The sequence below is a fragment of the Bradysia coprophila genome, unplaced genomic scaffold (assembly GCF_014529535.1).
Source record: "Bradysia coprophila strain Holo2 unplaced genomic scaffold, BU_Bcop_v1 contig_24, whole genome shotgun sequence".
Taxonomy (NCBI): Eukaryota; Metazoa; Arthropoda; class Insecta; order Diptera; family Sciaridae; genus Bradysia; species Bradysia coprophila.
In genome coordinates this window covers 8,701,114-8,712,730 of record NW_023503501.1, presented here as the reverse complement: position 1 = coordinate 8,712,730, position 11,617 = coordinate 8,701,114, and the positions used below count along the sequence as shown (strand labels likewise).

General features: G+C 37.7%; 2 protein-coding genes and 1 pseudogene across 4 annotated transcripts; 1 reads left to right on the top strand and 2 right to left on the bottom strand.

Annotated features, from left to right (window-relative positions):
* Window positions 1-830: 830 nt before the first annotated feature.
* Window positions 831-2,138, bottom strand: LOC119078179 (protein takeout-like). 2 transcript variants are annotated; one of them, XM_037185654.1, is made up of 5 exons: window positions 1,969-2,138; window positions 1,437-1,514; window positions 1,202-1,358; window positions 1,052-1,092; window positions 831-994 (listed from the first exon to the last, which is right to left on the bottom strand). In XM_037185654.1, the coding sequence occupies exons 1-5, from the start codon at window positions 2,033-2,035 to the stop codon at window positions 861-863; spliced, it is 477 nt and encodes a 158-aa protein (XP_037041549.1). In that variant the 5' UTR covers window positions 2,036-2,138; the 3' UTR covers window positions 831-860. The 2 variants fall into 2 exon arrangements, with proteins under 2 accessions (XP_037041549.1, XP_037041548.1); XM_037185653.1 differs by lacking the exon at window positions 1,969-2,138 and having other exon boundaries at window positions 1,437-1,533.
* A 1,476-nt stretch (window positions 2,139-3,614) lies between these two features.
* LOC119078174 lies at window positions 3,615-5,646 on the bottom strand (annotated as a pseudogene).
* Window positions 5,647-6,222: 576 nt separating this feature from the next.
* On the top strand, window positions 6,223-7,626 carry LOC119078175 (delta(12)-acyl-lipid-desaturase-like). 2 transcript variants are annotated; one of them, XM_037185649.1, is made up of 3 exons: window positions 6,223-7,395; window positions 7,456-7,535; window positions 7,583-7,626. In XM_037185649.1, the coding sequence occupies exons 1-2, from the start codon at window positions 6,318-6,320 to the stop codon at window positions 7,530-7,532; spliced, it is 1,155 nt and encodes a 384-aa protein (XP_037041544.1). In that variant the 5' UTR covers window positions 6,223-6,317; the 3' UTR covers window positions 7,533-7,535; window positions 7,583-7,626. The 2 variants fall into 2 exon arrangements, with proteins under 2 accessions (XP_037041544.1, XP_037041543.1); XM_037185648.1 differs by having other exon boundaries at window positions 7,456-7,626.
* Window positions 7,627-11,617: the final 3,991 nt, after the last annotated feature.

Below are 11,617 nucleotides of genomic sequence, written 5' to 3'. Positions count from 1 at the left end.
CCATTAATCAAAACAAAAACAAATGTGACAGTTCTTGTTCTGGAAAAAATTTCTATTTTCTCCCCTGTCAAGAAGGGAGAAAATAGACATTTTCTCATCCGAACTGCCATCAGAAAATTTTCCGTTTGTAAGTAGACTAGTGTTTTGAAAGCGAAGTTAAATGAATAATAGTAAAAGTCCTTCTCACCTTTGTATGTACGCTAATTTTTGGTCAAATATTATCCGGGAGCCTGGAACCGGGCTTCCGCACTTTTTCATCACGGTGCGGCGGAAAAACAATAGCAATTGTACAAAAATTAGGTCCCATGAGTACAAGAGAAACCGGTAGAAACACGTTTTAAAAAACTGATTTTAAGAAGGTCATAGAGATGTGGATACTTGAGGGATGAAACTAATAAATAGTAGTATTTAGCGGTAGAGTGGTATACGGTTGAAAATCAAAAAAATTTGTAGAAAAGTTCAGAAATCCGAGGTGGCTAATAATATCCAAAAATATCAAAAGTGCATCCAAATGCTCAATTAAAATTCATTCAACCTCACGGTGCCATCGGAAGTTAATCTAAAAGAGGCGAAAAATGACAGGGAAAAGTGGGATGCTTGTCTTAAAATTTCGTCTCTAGCGAATTTTGAGGAAACTTACAGCCGTACAATAGTGGTGGAAATAGTGATCATACCTTCCGGGGAATCCTAACTGATGTGATGAGTCAGACTCAGAAACTGATTTTTTTATAAACAAAACGAGAAGCTTTATTACCTTCCACAAAGAAAACGAAGAAAACCATGAGCGTCCACCTAAACCGTAGTTCGACAAATTGCCTAAAGGATCGTCAAAAACTGGCGACGGGATCTATGGATGTCCTCTAGTCAGAGAATAATCGAAAATTTGCATTACCAAATTTAATTTCCGACCAACCGCGTCCAGTAATTGGTAAGAGTAGAACTTTTCCTGAAACCTGATATGGTCCAGATATGGTTGACAATTTCAAATGTCCGCCTATTTGAAATTATTGTCATTAATAAATTCCCAAAAAATTTTATTTTTTTTTCTTACGCATGCGGAATTTTGACGTTTTGGGGTCTTTTTCGAATCCACTAAAAGAAACAATCGATCGCAATCATTATTCTATCGTCATAAGCTAATATGGTTAACGCGAAATTAACGGCCGTTTTTTTACCATTTGATTTACATAAAGAAACTTACGTGACTTTATCGACGTGAATGCTATCGATTCCGGTTATATTACATTTTTCGTAGTGAATTTTAATATTTATCGGACTCTCTTCTCCTTTTTCCACAATCACATCAGCTATTTCGTATGGATCGGTTGGGACGACACCAAGCTCACGTATGCCACTTGCTTCGAATGAATTATTTTTTTTAGAGAACAACATTCTCATTCTAAGAATAAAATTTCTTATTTCCGGTGAATGCATACCTGACACTTTAATCAGTTCATTCATAGTATTGGCAATGCATGTATGATCTCCGTTCTTGCAGCGCTTTATGTGTGAAGCTATAGACACATTGGGAAAGTATTTTATGAAAAGTTTTTTTTTCTCATGTGCACGTTGTGTTTTGCCTTATTTTCTCCCCTCAATAGGCCGTGAGAAAATTGTGTTTCTTGACGACTGGTTGAATGACAGAATCTAGTGAGAAAAGTGTACCAATTTCTCTCCCGTGATGAGAAAATAGAACTTTTCTCATTCGAACTGTCACTTTGACAGTTTTGAAAGTAGCATGACAAATCCGATGTTTTCGTTTCGTGAAGAAAAACGGCAAAACACAACATGCGCGGATGAAAATCGTTGTGTTCACCTCTGGGAGAAAATATGAAATTCCAATAAGAGCGATGTTTGCAGCCGAAGCGAAGCGGAGGGCCTCAATTTCGCTCGAGTTGGAATTTCAATTTTCTCCAGAAGTAAACCAATAAATATTTTTTCAAGTTAAAGACTGTTGAATTATCATACGAAAATCGTCACTGCGGCAGCCTATAATGAGAGCAATAATTGCCACAAATATTATTGAAATGTTCATTATTTTTGTTCAGGCAAGTGCTCAGCTTCGGTCCAATTCGATGTACTGATGAAATAATTCCATCGATTCACTTAGTTCAAATAGTTCGCCGAATGCAATATCGATCTGTTTTATAGATTCGAATTGAATTCGAATGGTAATCAAATATTCAAATCTTCTTAATTGTTCTGGTATTGATGGTCTTGTTAAATTGAATGACTCTTGGTTTATCAGTGAAATTACCTTTGACTTACTGGAAATTTTAGATGTCTCAGATCAGTATAAATTAGCGTGAGGGACTTCGAATACATTATTTACTATGCAGGCCCGAAGTATTTTTAAACAATGAAATTTGGATTACGACGACTGGGACAAGCGTATCTACTTTCTTATTCAGTCAGTTTGTACTCACAACTTGCACTTCGAATGGTCTATTGATAATCCTTGGCTGCCTCGTTTCTCGATTCGTTTAAAACCACATAGTCGGCTGGAGACAGCCACAACATGAACTATGGACAGACCACCAGAAATATGAGCTGGGCATCGAAGCATATGGAGTGTTCTATTTCGGAAATAGTTCACTTTTATGCTGCGGGGACACAATAGAAATAATTAGTTTCATGTTTACTTTTTTGTGGGATGCTGCAGGGACAAAGTTGTTCGAAATTCGAACTGGAACCCTCTATACATCTCATATGAAAATTGAAAACGAAATTTTTATTGCAGTTTGCCTCTGGATAGAGTGGACGTGCGTGTTGAAAATTGAATTTCTTCCGTTATGTAAATTTATCTGTTAATTTATTCATTTCAGAACTTCCTTGGATTGAGGTAGTCTTTTTGCTATGCTAACCGCATACGCTCTATATTATATAGTCATCTTGTTTGATAGACATATATGTCGGTCGAGTAATTTGTAAAACGTAATTTTTTGCCACGAAGCAACTGCTATCGTTTGTGAAAAAGTTACGCTTTTTTAAGATAAATACAGTGAATGCAAACTACAAAGAAAAGTGCTTAGACTGCCCAGACTTGTCTATATACTGGTAGCACTCAATAGCGCAGTGTGTAAGTCGAAAAATTAAAAATTAAAATGTTTTACTCACTCAACTTATCGCCATCCCCGAAGGTACCCATTACCCGCAACGGCAATGCCCCTTTGAATAAGTAAATTTAGTCCTTTGCGTGAGGAACGTCCTGGACGTCGTTTGTTTTCGTAATTATCTTGCTCAATTCTTGGCACCATGCACTCGTTGCACCCATTGTTGACATTGAATTATTGGCCAGTTGTGGGTTCGAAACTCAACCGCAACAAATATAATTCCAAGTTACAGGTTTCTATTTGACTAGTGAGAACACCGTAATCTTTACTGCTCTCGGGCACTGAGTTTGCTTTTCAAATAAAAATGTTTTAGGCGACAAGGTACACGTACAGGTAAGGTGAACCAAATTTATGTAAAAGTTGACTTCAGCTGTTCCACTTATACAAACACAAAGCTTTACATACTTACACGCGTTTCATAGTAAGGTGGTAAGCAGTAAGCAGCTGAAGCAAACAGATACACAAATTCGATTGACATTAAGTGTATGAAAAGAGAAATGATTTTATTTCAATTTTTATTGTCAGAAATTTATCAGTCACATGGTGAATGAACTGAGCAGCGAAATAGAGAGACGCATCACCTAAAATTTTTCTGTAAAATACGATATTTGTCAACGGGACAAATGATGAATATATGGATTCTTGCGTTTTTACCGACTTCACCTTCGCTCCGCATTTGTAAGCTTCACGCAAGAACTACAATTTCCAACATATCTCCCATTGATAGATAACGCACTGTTATAATGTGTCCGTCTCGTTTCGATGCTCAACTGTCCATGTTTAATAGTGAAAGGAATGTACGACCACAGCACTGCTCCTAGCATAAAAAGTGAATAGACAATGGTCAAAATTTGAGGTTTAAGTGATAAAAGCTACAGCTGAGGATTGTTTGTATTGATTGTTTGACTTATAGATCCGTTCAAAGAGCAGGTGCAAAGTGCATCTTACTGTCAAACGTCATCCACAGAGCCATAACCTCAACGCTTTTCCATACATTTTGTCAAAACATTTTGTTTGGTTATGTTGTCTGTGGATTACGTTTGGCATTTCGATGTTGCACTTGGAACAGAGGTATACAACGAAACAAGTCAGTTATATTTACAAAAGGCACGCAGTGCCTACTGTGATCTCATCAGCCTCAAATATTTCTATGTTTATGCTAGAAGCAGTGCTGTGGCATGACTCGTTTCAATATTTAACTGTTGATTTTCGTTTTATAAAAGACGACTTTGCCATCGTCATCAACGTATTTGCAAAATTTGGTTGATCGCCATAGAGCTGAAATAAAATTAGAAGAAATTTGTAACATCAACTCTGACCGCTTTGGATAACCGCGTTCGGTCTACCTAGTAAGATCGGTGTTTCGTCCCTTAAATAATAGTCTCCCATATTGTTTAATTGCTTCAAACGCTTCGGCTGCATGATAATGCGGTATTTTCGGGAACAGATGATGCAAGACATGGGTATCGGTAACACGATGTAGAACACCATCCAACCATTTACCAAAGGAACGATCAACCGTGCATAAATTTCCATGGAGCCAGTTCTATAAAGAAGGGCATATAAGTGGTGCGTATAATACATACTATGAATTTCCAACCCAGCCGTCTTCCCGAAGATGTGGAACGAATGTGTCGGTGTGGTTAAGATACGTTATAATAACTAGATAGGCATTGGTCACCAACAACGGCGCCAAATATAAATTGAAAACCAGCCAAAATCCGTAATTATGAATGAAATATCCCGTAACAGCCAGAACTGCTAGACACTCGATATTGCTCAGGACCACAACCGACCGTTCTTTCGGTAAGTAGAAAGCCGAATCTGGATTGAAATGATTCGCCGTTGTGGTCCGGTATTTTGCTGGTCCCCATGAATTTACGATCAAATACCCTGGCATCCATCCCAGCAACAACATTTTAACAATTCTGTACAGATTATACGTTGGACTGTCTTCGACCAAGTCACTCCACGTTGGAGCCAGATCGGAGCGTGTGAATGGTGCGTAGACTTCATCATTTTCACAGCTGCCAGTATTTGCCGTGATGAATTTTGTGCGTGATTTGCCAGCTATGATATGGAGTCATCAATATCGAATGACAAAATGCGCCGACAATGTCGTTGATGATGTTCGAATTCGAAAAACCGTAGTGACCACATTCGTGTGCAATGACCCACAATCCCATGCCGTAGCTGCCTTGCACATACCAATAAACCATATAACCCAATATTTTAACGGGAAGCGGCAATTGCATCAGTTCCAAAACAACGTACGCACCGTAGAATAAAACGGCGCACGCAAACAAATTCCAAAACAAAACATTGAACCCGCGTAACGTATCCTTTTCAAAGCAATGCGGTGGTATTGCCGCCTTTAGATCGGCTACGGTGAAGTTCGGATTGGCCATTGGCGGAGGTTTCGGTGCGCCATCAACGTGTGCATATCCTGCTTTGGATAGCTCCGGAAGGTCTTCCATTTTAGTTGCTGTTTTTTTGTCGTGGGCTCATTTTGTTTCACTGAACCTTCACACTTTGATGATAAAGTGACTGGAATTGGCTGGAAAAAAACGCTTTATATAGGCGCTGTTCACCTGGTATGATTGTGATTAGATTAAAATGTTGAACAAACGTTTAAAAGTGGCTAGATTAGCATCATTGCATGCTCTCATGTTTCCGATTGTTAAACTTTACATTCCCTAGATGCAATGAACTCTTATCACTTAGAAAATGCAGAAAACTGCCTTCACACACTGTAACAACGTTGTTTGTCTGTCGCTAATAGAAAAATTTTAAGAGGAAATTATAAGTGATCTGTAAGCACTATATTCGAAGAAGATTTTAATTCGGTCGTGCACGGCAGTCATATCAATTTTATCTGATACTTAAAAGGAAACTAGAACACTTCTCAGACAATTGAACCAATTAAACACCGATATGAAAAGCTTTCGTTCTAAATTCCAAACGAAAGAGTCACTTAAGTCACCAGTATTCATCACCCGTATTGGTTAAAGAAACGTCAATATAGCGATAAATCAACCACTTTGAGTGCAGATGTTATGGGACACCACAATCTAATCAAAGAGACAGTTACTGTACATAAATATGATCGTGTCAAGAGAACTCGAGCCATTTCGTTATTAAATTCACAAGCGTCAGTAACTCAGCTGTTACTCAAGCGTGTTCAGATTAGTCCATAAATCAAAAATGGAGGAAATTTCCGATTTATCGAAAGTGCGATTCACTCTCGTCGACGGTGCACCGAAACCGCCGCCTCTATCGAAACCAACGTTTACTTTGGCCGAGTTAAAGGCGGCAATACCGCCTCACTGTTTCGAACGAAGTATGGTTAAATCGATGGCACACATGCTGTGGAATGTTTCTATTTGCTGTGGATTATTTTACGGAGCCTACGTCGTTTTGGAACGAACCGAGTTGCCGTTTGTCGTAAGGGCATTTGGATATTTGGCGTATTGGTTTTTGCAGGGCAGCTTCATGACTGGTCTGTGGACAATAGGCCATGAGTGTGGACACTATGGATTCTCAAACAATGAGACGGTTGACGACACTGTCGGAATCATTTTGCATTCATTCGTTTTGACGCCGTATCACAGCTGGAAATTTGCACACCGTCGGCATCATTTGAATACAAACAGTTGTGAAAATGACGAATTTTTCGTTCCGATCACGGAAAGCGAGGCGAAAACGGCATGGCGAGATACATTGGAAGACAGTCCCATGAGCATTTTTTACAGGATTATTCAAATGTTGCTGGTGGGATGGATGCCGGGTTATCTATTCCTAAATAAAATGGGACCGAAAAAGTATCGTGACGGTCCGAACAGTCACTTCAATCCTTATTCGCTTCTGTACACACCGAACGAACGATTCAGTATATTGATGAGCGACATTGAACTATTGCCTCCACTTGCAACCATTGGCTACTTCATTTACCACTACGGTTTCTCTTTGGTTTTCAAATTATATTTAGCACCGTACCTGGTAGTCAATGCGTATATTGTCATGATAACTTACTTACATCACACAGATACATTTGTGCCGCACATGAGGGAGGGAAAATGGAATTGGATTCAAGGTGCTGCGGGCACGGTTGATCGTTCCTTTGGCAAATTTATTGACAATGCGGTAAATCATCTTTCTGATACGCATGTCCTGCATCACTTTTTCCCGCGAATTCCGTACTACAATTCGATCGAGGCAACGGAAGCAATCAAACCAATTATGGGCGAATATTATTTAAAGGATACAACACCGTATTTAAGTGGTAAGTTTGCCGAATCGTTGGCATGGCAGGTGATTCGAATATTAATTACATTTTGTTTAGCTCTATGGCGATCCGTGAAATACTGTCAATACATTGCAGACGATGGGAAAATTGTGTTCTACCAAAAATATTTGTAATTAATTTTTAGCAAATGTATTAGGGGTAAACCATTATTGTTCATAATGATGATGGTTGACCCCTATTGATTAAAATAGATCTTATAAATGTAAATGTGGAATCCATCAGAATTAATTCTTCGACATTTCTGGCTCGAAAAGGCCGTCGGTGGCTAAATTTGTAAAGAGCATTAAAAAAATTTATACAAAAATCCAAAAGGCCCTCCGGGAATCGTCCGTATTCACAGTATGGCCTGGTGTCTGGTATGAATTTATTTCTTATATGTGCAACGAATACATTGGTCAACAGGTATGATATTTTTTTTGTTCATTTGTCAGTGGTCGTCACAGGGCGGCATGTGACTTACTTTTCTCACTAATTCCGACTGTTTTTAAAAGAAGCGATAGTGACCTACTTTTTCCTGATTTTTTTACTTTTATCACTATTTCCAACTATTTTGAAAGAAATATTGAAAAATCGGAACAATTTCTTATTTCATTTTAATATTTATTACATTTTTAAGACGTACACGAAACCACAGTAGTCCACTTATCCCATGTGAATCTAAAATTCGCAGAGAATCTTTTTTAGTTGAACAGAAAGTAGCCGCAGGTAGCTGTATTCTGGGACCAGTATCCTACAGATGCTTCTGCAAAGGTTTCATTCTGCACGCAATCTAGAGGTCCATATACGACATTCAATCAATAAAAGAATTGACGAACAAAAATGTTAAGATGTAGTTTCGCCTATGAAAATATCGTATCTATAGACGAAAACAGCTCAAAAGTTTGCCTGTAAAAGTTCATTTGAAATGTATTTCAGTTCCCTATGCAGTAATAGAACCAGGGGCGGATCCATCTATGTGCGGTCGAGGCGGTCGCCGGGGGTCAGAAATTGATTTTTGCAAAGAAAAAATTTTTTACACGAAAACCGTCCGCATCAGAAATTTGTTTGTCTTCTATCCGCCTGGGTCAGAGCAAAACCTGGATCCGCCCCTGAATAGAACGCACTGGAATTAAAAATTCAAATTAGTTTAAGTTTTTGTATTGGCAAGGTCCAAAAATAGGGTGAATGTGCTGGAATGGAGAAAGTCATCTCCTGGAAAACCCTCAGCTGATGCGATTTTTCGAAATAAATTCAATTGTTAGTATTTAAGGAAAAAGACATTTAAAGTTAACTTTATTTCACTGTGGCGAAACTTAACCTCAAGTTTTTGAGTAAAATATCTTACTTGGTAATGGAACAAATGATGGAAATGGCAATTCTTGTGTGTTTACCAACCTGGACTACAAGTCGATCGCCAAAATTAGCATTATCCAGCATTAAGTAATGTACTACTTGAATCAAGCAAAGGTAAACAATGTTAGCAATCGCTCAGCCAGTTTCCTTCATCGATGAGGTAAACGGGAAATAACTCCGGTATTTTATTTTTCCTAAAAGTATAAACAATTCTAAATTTTTAATCACCTTCCTTTATGGTACATTCAGATACAGGGCTTACTTTAGAGAATTTTCATTCTGAAAATTCTGAAAATGTTCCGAAAAAGTTCTGAAAAATCCCGAAAAATTATTTCAGATTTTTTCTGAACTTTTTCGGAATTTTTTCAGAATTTTCAGAATTAAAATTCTCTAAAGTAAGCCCTGCAGATATCCACGATTTAATAACAGAGTCTGTTTAAACATGTGCCGTTATTTCTTAAATATATCAGATGGAGTTCTTTTGCTCTAAAAAACGTTTGTAAAAATAATATTTCATTTTGAGTCCTTTCAGTTTATAAGGGACAAAAACAAGTAATCAGATAACAATAAGTTCTTAGGGCCTTCCAACCGCCAAAACTACGGTTCTTATTATTTTCAGATGTCCCAATCACTTTGTCATACAGTAAAAGTTTTTGTCCAAAGCACCTAGCTGGGTAATAGAGGATTTTACACGTCAAGTAGAGTAGTGTTTCGATACCAATAATACCACTAGCAGCCTTAATGGTAATTTTGCAATGACATTATGAAAAAAAAATCGAATTTCGTGCTCCTTTTCCAAGATTTTTAAACCTTCCGCACGTTGCCAACAAGCGCTAAGGTTGTTACTTTACTTTTTCTTAGTATAAAATGGCAATTTAGAGTTGGTTTTTCTCACTATTTGGTCACTTTTAGTAAATCAATTCATAGTGAGAAAACCAACTATTTTCGGTAAATTTGATCACTTTTTTACTATTTTCTGAAGAAAAATCACATGCCGCCCTGTCGTCAGGTGAACGCACATTTATTAGGGAATATATTTTGAAAAAAATTGTTCGTACATTTTTGAGTGTGGTGGGGAGAGGGAGGACTGAAAATCGTCATTTTTCGCGTGCACACTTTGTTAATATCCCCTGACTTGTGACGTGCAAACTCGAAAGTTTATAGAAGAGATGATTTCTAAATGCTAGAGGGTCATATCGCTCTCTGCTTGACAGTGCTATGATGAAGTCCGAAGGCCCTATTTTAGGTCCATGAGTAAAATTGAGACTCCATTTACATCTATAAAGATTTTCTTTGAATTCCTCTTCCAATCTTCATTTGTTCTAATGAATGTTGACTCGGTTGTTGAGGCAAGATTTGAGGGTGTTGTATGTTTTAACTCATGCAAGGAAAGCAAATTTTGACAGTGATTTCATCAGCATCTGCAAGTTTTCTATATTGATGCTGGGAGCAGTGCTATGCTTGAATACTTAAAACCTCCTGTTCCTGTTAGTCTTCTTTTTATTAGACGAATTCGTTCCGTTCGTGCCGATGATGATAAACTGACAGGATTTAGTGTAACTTTTCATTATAAGACGTGTTTTGGATCTACCCCTATTGTTTTGACGTACGTCACGTGGAAATGATTTTCTTTGATATGGATCAGTCATATTAATTTGACCAAACTGTTTCGTCTAAAAATGACTCATTTAAATTTGGGTGCCAATCATCACATTTTATTAATATTTCGGGAAAAAAATACTTCGGTTTGAAGAGTACATAAAAAAGTTCCTTTAACCAATCAGGCATGTGTGCATTATGAATACGAAAAAATCCTAATCGCTTGACTTGATTGAACAAATCAGCTGTTCACAAACGGCCGTCTTCCATTTCAGTTTTCTCTTCTTTTTTTTAACAGACTCTTGAACATCGATCAGTAAAATCACATTCTTTCATTGAAAGGTTCATTAACTTACATCATAAAATGTCATTGTAAAAAAAAATTGTTCACATAACTTAAAAAGCACTCAAGAGATAATGGAGCATTTGAAGTGGTATACATGTAATTCAAACAGTTCTAATATAATTCAAAAACAGTTCAAGTGGCACTCACAGTTCAAGTTACATTTAACGACAAATTAAATATTATGCACTTGAGGTACTATACTTTCAAATGCTGGCACTGCATCGAACGCAAAAAACGATACATAACATTCGATTCTCAGGCGCAGACGAAGTAGAGGACCCTTTTCTGCCGGTAAGCTACGTAGATCGATAAAGTAAAGAGTCTATATATTGGTACACGAGATACAGTTAACCCCAAACAAATTTGTGTCGCATTTGCTTCAGCTGTCTTTCAGTTGGTCCACTCACACAATTTCACTGACTTATACATGTGTGTACAGTTTTAACACTACCGCGCGCATGTATGTTTATCAAACTCGTAGAAATCCAATGGAAAATTTTGTCCCACCGTTCGACCATTCGCCTATTTTTTTCTCGCCCTCGCTCGTGTTGCTTTCCCCTCGTATAAAACAATGAGGCTGTATGAGCAGAACAGCTGAAAAACGGCTGAAGCAAGAAGAAATGACATTGCATTTAAACGGGACCTATTTTTAGGAAATCGTTAGACAGTGAAATTTTAGCATAACTTTGCTTCAGCTGTTTTTCATCTGATCCACACAAGCAATCAAAAGTGTTTATATATGTTCTTATACAGTTTTACCACTACCACGCACGTGCATGTAGCAGCTTCAACTGTATAAACAGTATCATCTACTGCAAGTTGAAAATAGTCATAATTTTCAGCAACAATCCAGTCAGCAAACGTAGTTGATTTGCACACGGCAATTGTCGACAGAATCCAACTACGATCATGTTGTGTAGA

Coding starts and splice junctions, on each gene's coding strand:
- LOC119078179 (XM_037185654.1), bottom strand. CDS start 2,035: ATGAACATTTCAATAATATTTGTGGCAATTATTGCTCTCATTATAGGC. Junction 1,515..1,968: donor CTGCCGCAGTGACGATTTTC/GTATGATAATTC, acceptor ATGTGTCTATAG/CTTCACACATAAAGCGCTGC. Junction 1,359..1,436: donor TGAACTGATTAAAGTGTCAG/GTATGCATTCAC, acceptor ATTCATTCGAAG/CAAGTGGCATACGTGAGCTT.
- LOC119078175 (XM_037185649.1), top strand. CDS start 6,318: ATGGAGGAAATTTCCGATTTATCGAAAGTGCGATTCACTCTCGTCGAC. Junction 7,396..7,455: donor TACAACACCGTATTTAAGTG/GTAAGTTTGCCG, acceptor CATTTTGTTTAG/CTCTATGGCGATCCGTGAAA.